This window comes from Oncorhynchus keta, chromosome 34 (assembly GCF_023373465.1).
Source record: "Oncorhynchus keta strain PuntledgeMale-10-30-2019 chromosome 34, Oket_V2, whole genome shotgun sequence".
Taxonomy (NCBI): Eukaryota; Metazoa; Chordata; class Actinopteri; order Salmoniformes; family Salmonidae; genus Oncorhynchus; species Oncorhynchus keta.
The window spans coordinates 76,070,641-76,091,962 of NC_068454.1; the positions used below are offsets into that span (position 1 = coordinate 76,070,641).

The following is a 21,322-nucleotide window of genomic DNA, read 5'->3' on the forward strand; positions in this document are numbered from 1 at the left end:
GGTCAGGGTAAACTCCTGGCCCTAGCAGCGCTGACAGTGCAGCTGACATATATATAAGTCCTTCTTCCTTTTCTGTCATTGCCCAATCCTGTTACTGTGATCTGAAGAACTAGCTTTCCTTTCCCAATTTACTACTTCTCCAGGAATTGTTAGGGAAGTTTTTATAAGCCTGCTGTCGGCTGTGTTGGTGGTTTGTTTGCTGAATCACTGTGTGAGTGTGTTCTCACTCCTCTTTGCCTCCCCTCCCCCTTCCTTGATTCTAGAATCTACAACCCTTACCTGCCTTAAGTGTGCTATGCAGACACACCCGGCAATCCTGCATCAACCAATCACTGACAAGGGAGAGACACCCAGGAGGTGTACTTCCTGTATTTGGTGAGAGAGGAATGGAGCAGGAGAGTGAGAGAGAGAGATAGTGATAGTGAGTCAGCGAGCTTTATCTCGGGGTCAACAGTAACTGATCACGTCAGTGTTGGAGGAAGGAGAACAGATTGATTTGTGAGATACAGTCCGCAGCCTTTCATTTGCTTTGTCCAGATTCCTCTGTTCATTAACAGCGGCTGTGATGACAAGACAGAGACAAAAAGAGGAGGGGGAAGGTAAGTGTCAATCTGTTCAGACTTGTTTGGGAATTTGAGCAGGGAAGGAGGGAGGAGGGGTGAAACAGCAAGAGGGAACAGACAGACCAAGAAGGAAGCAGATGCGGAGAGAGACAGAGGGTCAGGATTGGATTAAAGTTTAAATAGAACTTTGTTCGCCATTCTGACCCCCCCCCCCCAGCAGATCTGGAGAGGAAGGAGGATTGCTTGTGTTGTGCAATCGTTGTTAGTTCACACTACTAAACTAACTGAGAGCTGCAGAGAGAAGGGAGACTGGACATCTCTAGCGTTCTAAACTCAGGTGAGACCCTTAGATCTCTTTACTGTGTTTCTCTGCTGATCTACCAGTCATTCTACAGTTCTAACATTGATTCATGGCTAATTTGTCTAGTGGTTTATGTGTTACATGTGTTTTCATTGTGTGTATGAGAGTCCTGTTTTAGGGTTAGTTGGTGTGTTGAGCGATGTTATGTGGACAGTGCTATGCAGACGTGTGCTGAGCGTTGTTATGTGGACTGTGCTATGCAGACGTGTGCTGAGCGTTGTTATGTGGACTGTGCTATGCAGACGTGTGCTGAGCGTTGTTATGTGGACAGTGCTATGCAGACGTGTGCTGAGCGTTGTTATGTGGACTGTGCTATGCAGACGTGTGCTGAGCGTTGTTATGTGGACAGTGCTATGCAGACGTGTGCTGAGCGTTGTTATGTGGACTGTGCTATGCAGACGTGTGCTGAGCGTTGTTATGTGGACTGTGCTATGCAGACGTGTGCTGAGCGTTGTTATGTGGACTGTGCTATGCAGACGTGTGCTGAGCGTTGTTATGTGGCTATGCAGACGTGTGCTGAGCGTTGTTATGTGGACTGTGCTATGCAGACGTGTGCTGAGCGTTGTTATGTGGACTGTGCTATGCAGACGTGTGCTGAGCGTTGTTATGTGGACTGTGCTATGCAGACGTGTGCTAGCGTTGTTATGTGGACTGTGCTATGCAGACGTGTGCTGAGCGTTGTTATGTGGACTGTGCTATGCAGACGTGTGCTGAGCGTTGTTATGTGGACTGTGCTATGCAGACGTGTGCTGAGCGTTGTTATGTGGACTGTGCTATGCAGACGTGTGCTGAGCGTTGTTATGTGGACTGTGCTATGCAGACGTGTGCTGAGCGTTGTTATGTGGACTGTGCTATGCAGACGTGTGCTGAGCGATGTTATGTGGACTGTGCTATGCAGACGTGTGCTGAGCGTTGTTATGTGGACTGTGCTATGCAGACGTGTGCTGAGCGTTGTTATGTGGACTGTGCTACGCAGACGTGTGCTGAGCGTTGTTATGTGGACTGTGCTATGCAGACGTGTGCTGAGCGTTGTTATGTGGACTGTGCTATGCAGACGTGTGCTGAGTGTTCCCAGGTGTCATATAATCTGCTAGGCTGTTTCTGTCATTATCTACAACACTTTACTGTTGGCTCTATTGTTGTATATATACTTGGTGCTTATTAAAGGGAAAATATTGTTTTTGAGTGGATTTTCCCTTTAAATGAACTCAAGCAGTTAGCAGTAGAATCCATTGAGTTAAAGTGTATTGAATTACAGGGTTGGCTATTAATTGTTGTCTGACTATAGGTTGTGATGCTGTGGTCTCAAACTGATCGCATAAACACATTGTTGCCTGTGATTCTTATCATCATAACACCTACAGTTATAACACATTGGACTTGTGTTGTATTATAGTTAGTATTTTCACCTTTTTGTAATTTACATTTGTTTTACTACCTATTTGAATAAATGAATAGTGAAGCATTGGTCAGGGCTGCTAAAGACACTATTCAGCTTCAGTGTTTGAGGACCACAATAGGCCTAATGCTGTTGTTAACCTTCCATTTTCATTGATCTCAACATTCCTTTATCTCCATTTCGTGATTGAACGTGTTTCTACTTCAAGTGATTCTATTGGTTGTAGCAGTATCCTTGCAGAATGTCCAGATTGTGATGAATCATTAATGAATATTACCGTCTTTCAGGTTCTAAAAAAAGTTACCATGGGGACCAAACGTCCCAGTCTGACTCCCTTTGATACATTTGATCCATCCAATCAAAGCGCTTCCTACCAGAACCCTCAGCCAATCAGCCAGATCTGCCACGAAACAAGTCCCCGACCTGGAACTGTGGTCCGGACAGACAGAGACAGGGAGAGGATCCGAGAGGAGGAATGGAGGAGAGAAAGAGAAATGGAGAGACTGAAGGACAAAACAAGAAATAGAAGAAAAGAGATGGAATCCGGACCAAGAGAGAGGAACAGAGAGGAGTGTGCCCTCATATCCAGAGGAAGGGAGGAGGAAAGGGAATGGAGAGAGAGAGAAAGGGGGGGAGCGGGAGAGAGACGTGCCAATGGAAGACCTACTTCAAATCTAGAGATTAGGAACCACAGAGACAGAGAAAAGGAGAGAAAGAAAGGAGACACGTTTCCTAGAATGGTAAAACATAGCGAAGAGAGAGACAGAAGAATGAGTGCATTTGTGGAGGAAGATGTGGGGAAAGAAGGAATGAGACAATTGGAGAGACCGAAGGGAACAGAGATGGACGACTGGGAGAGAGAACGAGAGACAGCAGCAAAGATACAGCGGTATCGAGATGCAGAGAGGGACTTCCAAAGCCACAGAGAGAGGGAGAGGGAGAGAATCAGGGCACAGGAGGACAGAGAGAAGAATGGAGGAAAGCCCATGGAGGATAAGACCGTGAGACGGAGGGAGAGAGCGAGGGAAGCGGAGCCAGATTTCAGAGAGAGGAGAAGAGAGAGGGATTCAAAGGGTAATGACCTATGGAGCAAAAGAGAGAGGTATATGGATGGAGAGAGAGAGAGGTCAAAACTCCGGCAGGGAGAAAGAGAGGATGGAAGAAGAGAGGGAGATTCACAGATCTATTCGGACAGAGAGGGCAGGGGTGGAAGGAGGGAAGGAAATACCGAGGGACAGAGGGACACCAGGAGTGAGGGAGACAGTGATGGAGAGAAGAGGAAAGAGAGAGTGAGAGATGACAACAGAAGAGAACTGAAACATCTGCACAGTAAAAGTGATGGGGGCACTGAGGGGAACGCAGCATGGGATAGAGTGAGGGAGAAAGAGAAGGAGAGACAGAAATGGAGAGGGGGGGAGATATACAGAGAGAGGGATGGAAGGAGAGATGCTTATAGACAGAGAGTTAGGGAAGGGGACAGGGATGGAAGGAGAGATGCTTATAGACAGAGAGTGAGGGAAGGGGACAGGGATGGAAAGAGTGACATGGAGAGATACAGAGAGAGGGAAAGGAGAAAAGTGAGGGAAGTGGAGAGAGAGAGGGATGAGGTGAGAGAAGGGGGCAGGCGAGAGGACAGACCAAGGAAAAGGAGGGACCTAGAGAAAGTGAGGGTGGGAACACAGCCCAATGTAACAGGAGAGAGAGGGAAGTGGATGGATGGAGAGAGATTCAGAGAGAGGGAGAGATATTCCAAGGGGGAGGATGAAGAGAGGAGGTGCAGGGAGAAGAGGGACAGAGAGACAGATCTCAAAAGGGAGGGAGGAGCAGACGGAGCTAGTCCGCTGAGCGAGACAGATCCCAAAAGGGAGGGAGAAGCAGATGGAGCTAGTCGTTCGCTGAGCGAGACAGCCCCAAGGGTGCCACCACGAGTCCAGAGCAGCGGAGAATGGAGCAGTGACATAGAGAGGGAAAGACAATGGAGAAGAGGAGGAGAAAGTCATGAAGAGAAGGAGTCAGAGGGAGAGAAGGATGTGGACAGGGGGCAGAGAGACTGTAGTGAAAGAGAGAGACCAGATAGAGTGAGGGGGAGAGAAGAAGGAAAGGAAGAGACGATACCAAAGCGCCCTGAGCAGAGGAGGATGTGGTTATTACCACAGAAGGTCAGATATAACAAAGACTCCTCTTTAGAGGATGATGTTATAGAGCGAGAAAGAGATAGGCACACTAACAGATGGAGAGAGAGAAGTGAAGAAGAGGACAGATCTGTGGAACAAAGGACAGGCAGAGATAAAGAGAGGAAGACAGAGGGAGAAGGACAAGAGGACAGGTCGGTGGAACAAAGAAAGTCCATAGACGAAGAGAGAGAAGCTGAGAGGGAGGGAGGGAGGGAGAGGTATTTGGAGAGAGGGTTAAATGTAGATGAAGACGATGAGACAGAAGCCTGGAGGAGTTATAGCAGAGGAGAGGAACACCAGACTTACAGTGATGGAGAGAGAGAGGAACGCTGGCAGAGGGACAGGGAGACGGAGAGAGAGAATGTGACAGATAACACAGAGGGTGACAGAGAGGAAGAAGGAGGAAGAGATAGATATACACTCTTCGAGAGCGATGGAGGAAGTGATAGAGAGTGGGAAGGAGGGAGGGATAGAATCCCTTCCTCTGAGGACGGCTTTATCACTGTGTCCAGTGGTGGAGAAGAGGAGTTTGAGGACTGCAAGGAATTCTTGGAAGTTGGGGTTGCTATTCATGTTACCAGGCAACCTGTTAGCTTTCAGGGGAGCGAGGGAGAGATGGAGAGAGGTGGAGGGAGAAGACATGAAAGAGAGAGAGAAAGAGCAGAAGAGAGGACAGAGCAAAAAGATGATGCAGTGGTGGGAGAGGTGAATGACGGAAAGGGGAAGAAGCAACCCACCTATGTATTCTGTGTGATTGGACAAACACTGCCCAGGTCTAAACCCAATCAGACAGCAGTCTTGGGTGACATGGAATCAGAGCGGACCAATCAAAATCCTGGATATGGTCATAGGGACAGTGGTGACATCACACACCTCCCTCATGAGAACCCTTCCAGAGATGGAGACCAAGGGGCAGAGGATGAGAGAAAAATAGTGAGGGATGAGATCCATGTGCCAAAGGAGGAGAGAACAGACACAGAAGAGAGCTCCATAGTGGACGTCAGTCACACAACCCTAGAACGAGAGAGCGGAGAACGACTGAAGGTCATGGAGGAGAACCCATACGCTGAGATAGAGCGAAGGAGGAACTCTGAGACTGAAAAGCTCCTCAAAGAGTGGAGAGAAAGACATGAAGAGTACACAGAAACAAGAGAGAGGGACCCAACAGACAGGAGGAGGACAGAACCAGAGATAGGTCCATCTTCACATCCCAGTGGAGAGTACCACCACCATGGGATCCCTGTAGTTGACCAAGCCACCTCTGACCAGAATAACCCTGTAGTGATGAGCCCAGAGGAAGCTGTGGCCATCCAAATCTGTATAAGGGGAGCCTGGAGCACAGAAGAGGAGGCCAAGCGCCACTCCCAGGCCTCACACATGAAGTGGGCCAAGAACGTATTGAGCGAGATCCTTGGCAGCTCGGAGGAACCAGCCCTCGGCAACCCCCAGCCAGAGTCACAGGGAAGTCAAGAGGTCAGCCAGACTGCGAGAGGGACCGAGAAGGTAGAAGAGGAGCTAGAGGAAGAAAAGGATGAGACGCTAGAGGGGGGAGGAGCCTCACCCGTCTACGCCACGGTTCAGAAGAGGAAGAAGCATGGGAGGAAGTCGGTGGAGGAGAGGTTGGCTGAACTGGAGGCAGAGCCAGGGAAGCTGGAGGATGAGAGAGGTACAGGGGAGAAACTAGCAGACGTGCATGCTGAGGCTTTCACAGCTATGCTTGGTGATGGCAAACCCATAGACATGCATGCTGCCCTGACCCTACACAATACTCATGGTGACACACCTACAGACACACAGGGAGAGGAGGTGGAGGGTAACAATGTGTGTGCGGACAGACAAACAGACAGTCATATACATATCCAGGTAGAGATGGTGACAGAGGTTGAGGGTGAGATGGAGAAAGGGGTCGAAGTTGGGGACGAGGTTCATATACTGGATGCAGAGAAAGAAGCGAATTCCCAGAAAGAGGAAGATCTGTTTCTCTCTGTGAGCAACACCCTGTACAAACCAACCAGCTGCCCCAGCCTTATATACAACCCTGATTCAGAACAACCTATCACCACCATAGAGGAAAAGACAGAGGAAGAAGGGGATAAAGAGAGGACTGTGGGACAGGGGGAAGAGAATAGTGTGGTAGAGAGGAAGCAGGAAAGGAGGATAGAAGATGGGACCGAGGACAGGGGGAAAGTGGGAGAGGCGACTGAGGAGAGGAAAGTGGAAAGGGAGGAGGAGAAGAGGGTAGGAGGGGAAGAGGAGAGGATGAGGGAGGGCAAGGAAGATAGTAAAAAAACGGGGGGAGGGGGGGTGAAGAGCACTTGTAGCTTCCAAGATTTGGGCACCGATGTTCGGTATAGGAGGCGGGGGTTCCGCAAGGCAACAGAAAGAAGAAACGAGGAAGAAGAAGAAGGAAGAGGAGATGCGAGGGATCGCAGAACAAGAATCTTCCAGGCGTCAGGTGAGACAGACAGAAAGAGAAGGAGGAATAAATCAAGAGAAAAGCAGCTCAACACCTCACACAGATTAACATTAGAACATCCTAATTATGATCTTAATACTCAACACCTCACACAGATTAACATTAGAACATCCTAATCATGATCTTAATACTCAACACCTCACACAGATTAACATTAGAACATCCTAATCATGATCTTAATACTCAACACCTCACACAGATTAACATTAGAACATCCTAATCATGATCTTAATACTCAACACCTCACACAGATTAACATTAGAACATCCTAATTATGATCTTAATACTCAACACCTCACACAGATTAACATTAGAACATCCTAATCATGATCTTAATACTCAACACCTCACACAGATTAACATTAGAACATCCTAATCATGATCTTAATACTCAACACCTCACACAGATTAACATTAGAACATCCTAATTATGATCTTAATACTCAACACCTCACACAGATTAACATTAGAACATCCTAATTATGATCTTAATACTCAACACCTCACACAGATTAACATTAGAACATCCTAATTATGATCTTAATACTCAACACCTCACACAGATTAACATTAGAACATCCTAATTATGATCTTAATACTCAACACCTCACACAGATTAACATTAGAACATCCTAATTATGATCTTAATACTCAACACCTCACACAGATTAAGATTAGATCATCCTAATTATGATCTTAATACTCAACACCTCACACAGATTAACATTAGAACATCCTAATTATGATCTTAATACTCAACACCTCACACAGATTAACATTAGAACATCCTAATTATGATCTTAATACTCAACACCTCACACAGATTAACATTAGAACATCCTAATTATGATCTTAATACTCAACACCTCACACAGATTAAGATTAGATCATCCTAATTATGATCTTAATACTCAACACCTCACACAGATTAACATTAGAACATCCTAATTATGATCTTAATACTCAACACCTCACACAGATTAACATTAGAACATCCTAATTATGATCTTAATACTCAACACCTCACACAGATGAACATTAGAACATCCTAATTTTGATCTTAATACTCAACACCTCACACAGATGAACATTAGAACATCCTAATTATGATCTTAATACTCAACACCTCACACAGATGAACATTAGAACATCCTAATTATGACTACTCAACACCTCACACAGATGAACATTAGAACATCCTAATTATGATCTTAATACTCAACACCTCACACAGATTAACATTAGAACATCCTAATTATGATCTTAATACTCAACACCTCACAGAGATTATCATTAGAACATCCTAATTATGATCTTATTACTCAACACCTCACACATATTAACATTAGAACATCCTAATTATGATCTTAATACTCAACACCTCACACAGATTAACATTAGAACATCCTAATTATGATCTTAATACTCAACACCTCACACAGATTAACATTAGAACATGCTAATTATGATCTTAATACTCAACTCATTTCATGATCATCTCATTTTGTCAACCTAACCAAACCTTTTAGAACGCCAGACAGTTATATAAACAAATGTTAATTATTAGTTATTGATGCCCACATGAAAAAATACTATAGTATACTATTGTATAAATACTATATTATAAACCAGGTGCTTCGAGCCCTGAACGCTGATTGTCTGAAAGACGTGGTATAACAGACTGTCTAACACTGGTATGACAAAACAGTACTTTGTACTGTTCTAATTACGTTGGTTACCAGTTTATAATAGCAATAAGGTACCTCAGGGGTTTGTGGTATATGGCCAATATACCACAGCTAAGGGCTGTATCCAGGCACTCTTCGATGCGTCGTACATAAGAACAGCCCTTAGCCGTGGTATATTAGCCATATTTGCTTAAGTATTCGCTGTAGTTTTTTTGCAGAATACTGTAATATTTACGGTAGTATACTGTAGTATTTACAGTTAACTATAGTATAAATACTGTAGTAAAATAACTGTAGTATATACAAAAGTAATTAATGTAGTGTTTTTGCGAATTGTAATATACTGTAGTATTTGCTGGAGTGTTTTTGCTGACTGTAGTGTTTTTGTGGACATTACTGTAGTATTTACTATAGTATGCTACAGTATATTACAACATTGTAATATTCTATAGTAAACTGTAGTATTTTTTTCATATGGGATCTCACAAAAATCTTAATGAGATCCAACCTCTGATGCTAACTAACCCAACCTTACCACAACTGTGGAATTCTGTTTAGCTGTTTAAATTTCCTTATCTTGAGGTGTGAATTTCATCATCAGTTCATTGAAGTGATTTTATGCAGATACTTACAAGAAACTGCCATCAGCTGAGTCACTGAAATGGGGGAAGGAGGTGGGGGAAATGGAGGATGACAGTGGATGTGGGGACAAAGTGGCAATCACAGAATCTCGCAATAAATAGGCAGGGTTAGACTGTCTGGAACCAGAACTCATTCCTCCTCCATGACTCTTCTAGCCATTCTATCCCAGCTCTGTTGTCAGTTCAGTAGTTCTGTTTAGAGAACAGCACCTAGAGTTGAGCACAGCCAGGGGAGTTCTGCAAACAACCCCAAACAGCTCTGCCTGTTCTGTAGGCCATATTGGGCTGAGCTGTTCTCAGCCACAGTATATTACATTATTGGGTTATGTTGCTCTACCTCTCTGGACGACACTGGAACCAATATGTTCTGCTTCCAGATGATGAGGAGGAGGAGGTGAGCTTCAACTGGGGAGACGTGGACCTGAGGTGAGTAGAAGATAGCAGGGGGAAGGAGGGGGCACATGTAATGTAGGTGCACTGAGCTACCACAGTGACTGTGTTTTTATTACATTGTCATATTTTATGGCCACTTGCCATGTATAGAGTCAGTCTTTTGATGTCATGCATGCAATAAGTACAGTTAGATCTGTTGCCTGCAATTTAACCCTAACACTAGGCTGTGTTAGTTAGTACGCCTGAGTTAAAATAGTAGAGATAAAATGTACCACACTACTTCTGTAGATGAAGTGGGAACGATTCCCTGACTTGACTCCTGTCTCTCACTCTGTCCAGGAATGTCACAGATACCATCAGAATGGCTAGGAGGAACTCCAAATTTTACAGTGAGTATCTCTGCTCTACCTCTACTGCACTACTTCAACGGCTCTGCCTCTACTGCTCTACTTCTACTGCACTACCTCTACTGCACTACATCTACTGCTCTACTTCGACTGCACTACCTCTACTGCACTACTTCTACTGCTCTGCCTCTACTGCACTACCTCTACTGCACTACTTCTACTGCTCTACTTCTACTGCACTACCTCTACTGCACTACCTCTACTGCACTACTTCTACTGCACTACCTCTACTGCACTACTTCTACTGCACTACCTCTACTGCACTACCTCTACTGCACTACTTCTACTGCTCTACCTCTACTGCACTACCTCTACTGCACTACCTCTACTGCACTACTTCTACTGCACTACCTCTACTGCACTACCTCTACTGCACTACTTCTACTGCACTACTTCTACTGCACTACCTCCACTGCACTACCTCCATTGCACTACCTCTACTGCACTATCTCCACTGCAATACTTCTACTGCTCTACTTCTACTGCTCTGCCTCTACTGCTCTACTTCTACTGCTCTACCTCTACTGCACTACTTCTACTGCTCTACTTCTACTGCACTACCTCTACTGCACTACCTCTACTGCACTACTTCTACTGCACTACCTCTACTGCACTACTTCTACTGCACTACCTCTACTGCACTACTTCTACTGCTCTACTTCTACTGCACTACCTCTACTGCACTACTTCTACTGCTCTACCTCTACTGCACTACTTCTACTGCTCTACTTCTACTGCACTACCTCCACTGCACTACCTCTACTGCACTACTTCTACTGCACTACTTCTACTGCTCTACTTCTACTGCACTACCTCTACTGCACTACTTCTACTGCTCTACTTCTACTGCACTACCTCTACTGCACTACCTCCACTGCACTACCTCTACTGCTCTACCTCTACTGCACTACCTCTACTGCTCTACTTCTACTGCACTACCTCTACTGCACTACCTCTACTGTCTTCCTCTACTGCACTACCTCTACTCTTCCTCTACTGCTCTACCTCTACTGCACTACCTCCACTGCACTACCTCTACTGCACTACTTCTACTGCACTACCTCTACTGCACTACTTCTACTGCACTACCTCGACTGCACTACCTCTACTGCACTACCTCTACTGCACAACCTTTACTGCACTACTTGTACTGCTCTACTTCTACTGCACTATCTCTACTGCATTACTTCTACTGCTCTACTTCTACTGCACTACCTCTACTGCTCTACCTCTACTGCACTACCTCTACGTCTTCCTCTACTGCACTACCTCTTCCTCTACTGCTCTACCTCTTCCTCTACTGCACTACTTCTACTGCACTACCTCTACTACTACCTCTACTGCTCTACCTCTACTGCTCTACCTCTTCCTGCACTACTGCTCTACCTCTTCCTCTACTGCTCTACCTCTACTGCACTACCTCCACTGCACTACCTTCTCCACTGCGCTACTTCTACTGCACTACTTCTACTGCACTACCTCTACTGCACTACTTCTACTGCACTACTTCTACTGCTCTACTTCTACTGCACTACCTCTACTGCACTACCTCCACTGCACTACCTCTACTGCTCTACCTCTACTGCACTACCTCTACTGCTCTACCTCTACTGCACTACCTCTACTGCACTACCTCTACGTCTTCCTCTACTGCACTACCTCTTCCTCTACTGCTCTACCTCTACTGCACTACTTCTACTGCACTACCTCCACTGCACTACTTCCACTGCACTACTTCCACTGCACTACCTCTACTGCACTACTTCTACTGCACTACATCTACTGCACTACCTCTACTGCACAACCTTTACTGCACTACTTCTACTGCACTACCTCTACTGCATTACTTCTACTGCTCTACTTCTACTGCACTACCTCTACTGCTCTACCTCTACTGCTCTACCTCTACTGCACTACCTCTTCCTCTACTGCACTACTTCTACTGCACTACCTCTACTGCTCTACCTCTACTGCTCTACCTCTTCCTCTACTGCTCTACCTCTTCCTCTACTGCTCTACCTCTTCCTCTACTGCTCTACCTCTACTGCACTACCTCCACTGCACTACCTCTACTGCACTACTTCTACTGCACTACCTCTACTGCACTACTTCTACTGCACTACCTCGACTGCACTACCTCTACTGCACTACCTCTACTGCACAACCTTCCTTACTGCTCTACTTCTACTGCACTACCTCTACTGCATTACTTCTACTGCTCTACCTCTACTGCATTACCTCTTCCTCACTGCTCTACCTCTACGTCACTCCTCTACTGCACTACCTCTTCCTCTACTGCACTACCTCTTCCTCTACTGCACTACCTCTACTGCACTACTGCACTCTACTGCACTACCTCTACTGCACAACCTTTACTGCACTACTTGTACTGCTCTACTTCTACTGCACTATCTCTACTGCTCTACCTCTACTGCACTACCTCTACGTCTACCTCTACTGCACTACCTCTACGTCTTCCTTTACTGCACTACTTCCTCTACTGCTCTACCTCTTCCTCTACTGATCTACCTCTTCCTATACTGCTCTACCTCTACTGCACTACCTCCACTGCACTGCCTCTACTGCACTACTTCTACTGCACTACCTCTACTGCACTACTTCTACTGCACTACCTCTACTGCACTACCTTTACTGCACTACTTGTACTGCTCTACTTCTACTGCACTACCTCTACTGCATTACTTCTACTGCTCTACCTCTACTGCATTACCTCTTCCTCTACTGCTCTACCTCCACTGCTCTACCTCTACTGCACTACCTCTACATCTTCCTCTACTGCACTACCTCTTCCTCTACTGCTCTACCTCTACTGCACTACCTCCTACTGCACTACCTCTACTGCACTACTTCTACTGCACTACCTCTACTGCACTACTTCTACTGCACTACCTCTACTGCACTACTTCTACTGCTCTACCTCTACTGCACTACCTTTACTGCACTACTTGTACTGCTCTACTTCTACTGCACTTCCTCTACTGCTCTACCTCTTCCTCTACTGCACTACTTCTACTGCACTACCTCTACTGCACTACTTCTACTGCACTACCTCTACTGCATTACCTCTTCCTCTACTGCTCTACCTCTTCCTCTACTGCACTACCTCTACTGCACTACTTCTACTGCACTACCTATACGTCTTCCTCTACTGCACTACCTCTACGTCTTCCTCTACTGCACTACCTCTTCCTCTACTGCTCTACCTCTACTGCACTACTTCTACTGCACTACCTCCACTGCACCACTTTCACTGCACTACATCTACTGCACTACTTCTACTGCACTACCTCTACTGCACTACTTATACTGCTCTACTTCTACTGCACTACCTCTACTGCACTACTTTTACTGCACTACTTGTACTGCTCTACTTCTACTGCACTACCTCTACTGCACTACCTCTACTGCATTACTTCTACTGCTCAACTTCTACCCCACTCCCTCTACTGCACTACCTCTACTGCACTACCTCTACTGCTCTACCGCTCTACCTCTACTGCACTACCTCTACTGCTCTACCTCTACTGTTCTACCTCTACTGCACTACCTCTTCCTCTACTGCTCTACCTCTTCCTCTACTGCACTACCTCCACTGCACTACTTCTACTGCACTACTTCTACTGCACTACTTCTACTGCTCTACCTCTACTGCACTACCTCTACTGCACTACCTCTACTGCACTACCTCTACTGCATTACTTCTACTGCACTACCTCTACTGCATTATCTCTTCCTCTACTGCTCTACCTATTCCTCTACTGCTCTACCTCTACTGCACTACCTCTACGTCTTCCTCTACTGCACTACCTCTTCCTCTACTGCCCTACCTCTACCGCACTACTTTTACTGCTCTACCTCTTCTCCTCTACTGCACTACTTCTATTGCTCTACCTCTTCCTCTACTGCTCTACCTCTTCTGCACTACCTCTTCCTCTACTGCTCTACCTCTTCCCCTACTGCACTACCTCTTCCTCTACTGCTCTACCTCTACTGCTCTACCTCTTCTGCATTACCTCTTCCTCTAGTGCTCTACCTCTTCCTCTACTGCTCAACCTCTGCCGCACTACTTCTACTGCACTACCTCTTCCTCTAATGCACTACCTCTTCCTCTACTGCTCTACTTCTACTGCACTACCTCTTCCTCTACAGCTCTACCTCTACTTCTACTGCACTACCTCTACTGCACTTCTTCTACTGCTCTGCCACTTCCTCTACTGCTCTACCTCTACTGCTCTGCCTCTACTGCTCTGCCTCTACTGCTCTGCCTCTACTGCTCTGCCTCTACTGCTCTACCTCTACTGCTCTGCCTCTACTGCTCTACCGCTCTGCCTCTACTGCTCTACCTCTACTGCTCTGCCTCTACTGCTCTACCGCTCTGCCTCTACTGCTCTACCTCTACTGCTCTGCCTCTACTGCTCTGCCTCTCTTTTCTCTCCTTCATCCCTGAGGCACTCACATCCACTTTCACACATCCACTTCTCTGAAATGTATTTTATATGTAATAATATGATAGTAATGTTAGTTCAATAGCACCTTTTATGCTACAATGAGCAGAGAGAGCTAGTCTTGTGTTTATGTCTATGTAGGTATGGAATCTGTGAAGGCACATGCATTTCTAGGTTGACTACGCTCCTTGTCATTTGAAATGAAAAAGTCACTAAAATCAAACAAGATATTTCCACAGACAGATATAATCTGCCAGTGAAGGTACTGTTAAACAAACGTGTCCACAGACAGATTGAATCTGAGACTAGATATGACTGTATAGCAGTGTACTCTGAGTCCCAAGACAGACTTCTTCCTGTGAATGGCTTAATCATGTATACAGTGTGTGCTTGATCCCTTTCTGTATTTTCCCAGATTGTTTTCCAGCTCAAACATGTTGTAGGTTTCTTCCACGGAACCTATAAACTGTAGGATTTCATTTTCGGTTCTACTTTCTGACCCAATCGTTTAAACATACCAACATGGCAGCAGGTTTGCAGGTCTATGAGTCATGGTGAAATTGCATGAAATGGGGAAGTCGTGCGTGTGTGTGTGCGTGCGCTCCAGGGCCACAGGCAGGTTTGTGCAGGTATTCATATCTCTTAACGCCAATTAAAACCAACTGTTGCTGCTACAGCATGGCATTCCAAGAAGTGTAAAATGCAAACCATACACTCTGGCTAACCCACTTCTCTGTCTCTCTCTACCTTTCCCTCTCTTGATATTTCTCCCCCTAACTCTGTTTTTCTTCTTACTGTCCTCTTACTGTCTTCCACTTTCTCCTTTGCTTTCTTTTTCTGCCTCTCTCTCACTTGTCTTCTTCATCAACACCCATTCTGTCCCTGTCTAACTTTTCTCTCTCTCTTGCTCTACTCATCTCTCTCGTCACCTCTTTGCCTCCCCTCCTTTCTCTCTTCCCTCTCCCCTCCTCTCCCTCACCCCCTCTCAGATTCCCAGCTCTACCAGGAGTACAGTGAGACGGCTCAGAACAGGGAGATCCTCAGTCAGTCTTGCTCTGACGCCCTCTCCATCTACGAGGAGCTCCCTGGCCCCCTGGCCCCCTCGCTCCCTCCGGCTCGCAGGCCCTTACCCTGTCTCCCCCCAGTCATCCACCCCCACTCACTGTCCCACTCTGGCTCTACCTCCAGTGGCACCAGTGCCAAGTTCCTACCCGTACCACAGCCGCCCCAGCCCCCCCCGGCCAGGCCTTCCTCTCCCCGCCTCTCCATCTCCCTCACCCAGTCCCCCAGCCTATGGCAAGAGATCCCTGAGGTCAGGAACAGTGCTGCGTTTGGGGAGCTGACTAACGACCAGAGACGCCTGCAGGAGGTAAACAAAAACAAACAGTTGACCCTTCAACCAGCAATGTCGATGATGACATTTGCCAGGGGCCTAGTAGCTAATGTTGATTTCCTAGAGCCTGGATCTATGGGTCCTTGGGGTAGTTGGAACAGTGCCTGTAATCTCCTCCTCTCCTCTTCCTTTCTTCTTCCTGTCAGGTGCAGTTTGAGGTTGTAACTTCAGAAGCGTCGTACTGTCGTAGTCTGGATATTGTGGTGGATCACTTTGTCAAGTCTAAGCAGCTCGGGGAGCTGTTGACTACTCAGGACAGGAGCTGGCTGTTCTCCAGGCTGGCTGATGTCCGAGCCATCAGCCACAGGTGAGAGGACTGGGACTTATTTGTTTGTTCCTCAAACTAGCAAACCCACAGGCTGAATGTCACGGGCCTCTCTATGCCCCTCTTTATCTTGTTTCTGTCAACGTTTACCACATAGTCCTTCTCTGTATTTGTTGTTCTCGTAGTTTTCTGTCGAAGCTGGAAGAGAGGGTAGAATCTGATATGATGCACTTCACCGTGTGTGACATCATCGTTCGCCACTGTCAACGCTTCAAGAAGGTCTACGTGCCCTACCTCACCAACCAATCATATCAGGATGCCACTTACCAGAGACTCATGTGAGTCCTCCCCCAGGGTTCACTGACTGGACAGACTCCTCTCTGACACTCTTTGTATTACTGCACATTTATATGTGTTTACGTTGACTTGCAAACAGCATCTTCTTTCTCTCTGTCTGCCTTGCAGGGATGAGAACCATGGGTTCAGGCGGGTAGTGGAGAAGTTGGAACGCAGTCCAGTGTGTCAGCGCCTTCCTCTTCGCTCCTTCCTCATCCTCCCCTTTCAGAGAATCACACGAATCAAACTCCTTGTGCAGGTGTGTTTGTGTGACTGTGTGTATGTTTTAAGTGCACAATCAAAGTATGCGACTCCTTATAATCCTCTCTTCGACTCGATCTCACTCTCCCCTTCTCATTCTCCCCATTTCTCTCTGTATTTTTGCCTCAGAACATTGTGAAGAGAACAGCCCAAGGCACAGAGGAGGAGGTCCAGGCCATTAAAGCTATGAAGCTACTGGAGAGGGTATGTTACACCCCCTTCTGATGGTGCACTGTTACGTGATGTAGCCAAGAGATAACTGTTAACCATATCTCTTCTCTCCCTCTGTCCTTCAGTTGATCCAGGAGAGCAATGACAGTATTACTCAGATGAAGAGCATTGAGTCGCTTGTCTCTCTCAGTGCCAGAGTGGACTTTGAATGCAGGGTGTGTAATAAACTACATCTCCCACGATCCCCTGCTTTACATGCTGTCCCTTGAACATGTGTTGAACTGATCACAACAAAAAGTTACAATACAAGTACACGTGTGTGTGTGTTGTAGACTCTCCCCCTGGTCAGTCAGTCTCGTAGACTGGTGAGAGAGGGACCGGTGACTGAGATGATGGATTTCTCTCTGAAGGAGACAGAGAGGAGTGTCTACCTTCACCTCTTCAATGACTACTTGCTGCTGTCGCTGAACAAAGAGTGAGTCCCCTCAGACAAACACACTCACACAACAACCAAAGCAAACCAAGCATGAGGAAATCTAGACCGATAGGACTTTCTATTGACGTTGAAGTTGTTTCATGTTCTCATCATTGGGCATTATTTACTCTCCACTCTTCTCCTCCCTCGCTCTAGAGGGGGCAGGTTCACGGTGATAGACCATGCTCCGGTTTCAGAACTACGAGCTGAGAACTGTCGGGTCAAACTGCACTCTCTAGAGAAGAACCTTTTCCGCCTCCACCTTAACAAGAAAGCCCTGCTACTTAGCACCGACACACAGTAAGACAGAGAGGGTAGTGTGTGTGTGAGTGTGTGCCTGTGTGTGTGTTACAAAGAATGAGAGTAGTTTAATCCACAGGTGTGTGTTATTGTGTGTAAAAAAGTGTGTTTTCTTGTGATCTTTCAGAGGTGATAAACTGCGTTGGATCTCAGCTGTCTCCAGGCCCCATCCTGTTATTGACTATTCTGCAGAACAAGGTGGGTTGAAAATTGCTATATTGCCATCCAGCCTAGCAAGGCCAGACAATGGGGACATCTTGACCCTGTTGTATTTGACCTCTGACCCTCTCTCCCACTCACAGACTTCACACAGATGCAGTGCGTCCGAGCCTTCGTTGCCCACCAACCAGATGAGCTGTCCTTGGAGAAGGCTGAGGTCATTCTCGTCCACCAGCAGAGCAGCGACGGTAAGGAAGACAGAACCACCCACTTCCTGATTGGTTGTGGGAATACACAACATCTCCATACCTCAGCATTATTGAGTGCTTAAAATGTGTTGCTTTTTTTAGTTGCTTTTTGTTAAAACTCTTTCCCTTCTGTCCCTCCTCTTTCCTCTCCCCCTCCATGCTTCTCTGTCCCTCTACCTCTGTCATTCCTCAGGTTGGGTGGAGGGGACCAGGTTGTCAGACAGACACAGAGGATGGACTCCTGAGTCCCATTTGGAAACCATAGCCAGCCTCAGGGTCCGACAGCGCAACCTGCAGGATGCTCTAAAGATTACCACAGCCACGGCTGCAGTATGACAAACCATCCACTGTCTGACTGCGCTGGGGGAATCCTAGTCACTGTGTATCAATGTGGTGGAGTTACTGTGGATTTGGACAGTGGATGAAACACATGTTTCAGACTGGAGTTGTCCTTCCCGGCCTCAGCCTGCTTATTGGGGATGAATGGCTTTAGGGGGAGTGCCTTAGATGGGGGTGCCTTAGAGAGAGGCACTGGACTGACATGAATACCTGTAACACTTACAGGAGTGTCAACGTAAATTATTGGAAGGGTTTTGGAGGTGTCTGGGAGTGTCTAGGGTCGCCTTGTAAATCAAACCTTGCTAATGAATGTCGATGGACTGTTACAGGATGTATTGGAAATCAGCCATCTAAGAACATCAGTGGATTGAGGACCTGTGGCCCCGGAGAAGGACAGAGGTTTCTCCATAACTACTTTACTTGGGGACTTTGAAAAAAGACATGGTTTGGGGCCTCCCGAGTGGCGCAACAGTCTAAGGCCGCTACAGGTCACTACAGATCTGGGTTCGATCCAGGCTCTGTCACAGCCGGCCGCGACCCGGGAGACCCATGAGGCGGCATACAATTGGCCCAGCGTCGTCCGGGTTAGGGGAAGGTTTGGCCGGCTGGGATGTCCTCGTCCCATTGTGCTCTAGTGACTCCTGCACGCTGACTTCGTTTGCCAATTGTACAGTGTTTCCTCCACATTGGCTGGCTTCTGGGTTAAGCAAGCAGTTTTGGAAGACGCCTGGCTCTCGACCTTCGCCTCTCCCGAGTCCGTACAGGAGTTGCAGCGATGAGACAAGACTGTAACTACCAATTGGATATCACAAAAAAGGGGTAAAAAGTACAAAAACTAAACATGGTATGATACACCTTGGCAGAGTTTTGCAATAGAGGGTATTGTATTTGAACAAAATGTTTCTACATATTCAGGGTAATGTATTATTTGTGTATATTACAAAGATTTTCATAAATGACTTATGGTGGGTACTTATTGGTTGACGGCTCAAATTGAATAGTTCCGCTGCTCTATGTTCACTACATACTTCAGGATAAGACTGCCATCGTTGAAGTCGTTTGTGGTCTAAATGAGGGGTGTTGTACAAAACAAATTAATCAGCGACTTGATCATCTTTAACCAATCAGGGTATCAAAGCCAATGACAAATGTTTTAAACGCCCCTTTACTGATGTGTCCTCTGGATCTGGCCCAACCCATTGGTTTCTGGGACCAATCAGAATGGTTAGAATGTGTTTGCTTTCTAGAAATCGTCAGGGAGGTACTCAGATTCAGATCCGGAGAAGAAACTAATGTCTGTGGGCATGGCGTAGCATTTGGCTGGAGAAAAGAGTTTGAGTAGCCTGGCAAGGATACTTAATCCCATTTGAGATACAGAAGACTACGAGATAGAGTTTGCATGCACATTGTTAAGAATGTTGAAAGGGCTGTAAGTGCAATACATTTCCAGGACTGTGTATGTAGCCTACACAATTAGATTTTATGAAAAAGAGGTGCAATGATCAAAATAAGCAGTTCTGTCTGTGTTGAGGAGACTGAGAAAGTATGCTTTGGAAATAAATGACGATACTCATGAATATTACTTGTCCTCCACCTGTAAATCAATTTAGGCTTATGTGAAATACATTTTTCCTCTTCTGACTTTTGTTTTTGATAGCAAATAGTGAAATTGGAACAGCAGGAGAACTTGGCCTACGCCACAAACTTTAGGGCTATAATCAATCGTAGACCCTGGTCAAAGGACTGAACACAACTACGTTTACAGTCCTTCTTCTTCTATGAGGCTTAACGGCGGGTGGCATCCAATTTGTTGCATTACCGCCACCTACTAGACTGGAGTACAACTCCCTTATACTTTGCTTGAAAAATAAAAATGTACTAATTAAATCTAACACTACATTCACTAACAACTCACTCATTTCAAAATTATAAATTGTGTTGGATCTCAGCTGTCTCCGGGCCCCATCCTGTTATTGACTACTCTGCAGAACAAGGTGGGTTGAAAATTGCTATATTGCCATCCAGCCTAGCAAGGCCAGACAATGGGGACATCTTGACCCTGCTGTATTTGACCTCTGACCCTCTCTCCCACTCAGACTTCACACAGACGCAGTGCATCCGAGCCTTCGTTGCCCACCAACCAGATGAGCTGTCCTTGGAGAAGGCTGAGGTCATTATCGTCCACCAGCAGAGCCGCGACTTCCTAATTGGTTGTGGGAATACACAGCATCTCCATACCTTAGTCTTATTGTGTTGCTTTTTTCCCCCAACACTACACTCACTAACAGTTCACTAATTTCAAAATGATATCAAATAAAATTGACACCCACCTACTTCACTAATTATATTTATTAATTCCTACCTCATGCCATCGTCATGAAAGGATGGGGCATTACCACTTAACACATCCTGTAACTCTTCTGATGTCAAACCTTGCACACCCAATTACCTCTCTCCAGCTGCCACCACAACCTCCATTTTCTGGGACTTACATTCCATCCCTGCAGTACAGTTGATAACCATTGCTATAAATGCTAAAAATCCAATCTTACTGAAATGTATTTAACTTTTTGGTCTATCCCCCTGTACTGGTATATCTCTAGTACTCTCACCACTCCTCCCCCTTAACCCATCTTCCTCTACTTTCTTCACTGCCTCAGCATATGACAACTTCTGCACTACTCTAACCCTGGAAACCTCAACCTGCCTCTATCGCACGGGGCATTTCTGATTCCCAGCCCCATGGGCACCCTTACAATTAACACATACCACTACTTTCCCCAATGTTACACATTCCTTTGTCTCAT

At 46.2% G+C, this 21,322-nt stretch overlaps 1 protein-coding gene and 2 long non-coding RNA genes across 10 annotated transcripts; 1 reads left to right on the forward strand and 2 right to left on the reverse strand.

The window, feature by feature from the left end:
- The first annotated feature begins 383 nt into the window (after positions 1–383).
- On the forward strand, positions 384–20,092 carry LOC118367678 (trichohyalin-like). 2 transcript variants are annotated; one of them, XM_052494930.1, is made up of 16 exons: positions 384–599; positions 781–900; positions 2,611–6,952; positions 9,680–9,728; positions 10,035–10,084; positions 15,558–15,937; positions 16,108–16,268; positions 16,412–16,564; positions 16,692–16,821; positions 16,953–17,027; positions 17,120–17,209; positions 17,327–17,469; positions 17,626–17,769; positions 17,897–17,967; positions 18,072–18,176; positions 18,370–20,092. In XM_052494930.1, the coding sequence occupies exons 3-16, from the start codon at positions 2,629–2,631 to the stop codon at positions 18,510–18,512; spliced, it is 6,018 nt and encodes a 2,005-aa protein (XP_052350890.1). In that variant the 5' UTR covers positions 384–599; positions 781–900; positions 2,611–2,628; the 3' UTR covers positions 18,513–20,092. The 2 variants fall into 2 exon arrangements, with proteins under 2 accessions (XP_052350890.1, XP_052350889.1); XM_052494929.1 differs by having other exon boundaries at positions 784–900.
- LOC127915248 (uncharacterized) lies at positions 6,965–9,672 on the reverse strand. Of its 5 annotated transcripts, XR_008090709.1 has the most exons (5): positions 8,147–8,344; positions 8,048–8,099; positions 7,892–7,995; positions 7,684–7,839; positions 6,965–7,631 (listed from the first exon to the last, which is right to left on the reverse strand). It is a non-coding gene; the product is annotated as an uncharacterized LOC127915248 (long non-coding RNA). The 5 variants fall into 5 exon arrangements; XR_008090710.1 differs by lacking the exons at positions 7,892–7,995; positions 8,147–8,344 and adding an exon at positions 8,355–9,672; XR_008090708.1 differs by lacking the exon at positions 8,147–8,344 and adding an exon at positions 8,355–9,672 and having other exon boundaries at positions 7,892–8,099.
- LOC127915247 (uncharacterized) lies at positions 10,099–15,094 on the reverse strand. Of its 3 annotated transcripts, XR_008090706.1 has the most exons (6): positions 14,467–15,094; positions 13,711–14,430; positions 10,734–10,845; positions 10,622–10,677; positions 10,328–10,397; positions 10,099–10,285 (listed from the first exon to the last, which is right to left on the reverse strand). It is a non-coding gene; the product is annotated as an uncharacterized LOC127915247 (long non-coding RNA). The 3 variants fall into 3 exon arrangements; XR_008090705.1 differs by lacking the exons at positions 10,622–10,677; positions 13,711–14,430; positions 14,467–15,094 and adding an exon at positions 11,582–11,918 and having other exon boundaries at positions 10,099–10,467; positions 10,706–10,915; XR_008090707.1 differs by lacking the exons at positions 10,099–10,285; positions 10,328–10,397; positions 10,622–10,677; positions 10,734–10,845 and adding an exon at positions 11,298–11,391 and having other exon boundaries at positions 12,612–14,430.
- Positions 20,093–21,322: the final 1,230 nt, after the last annotated feature.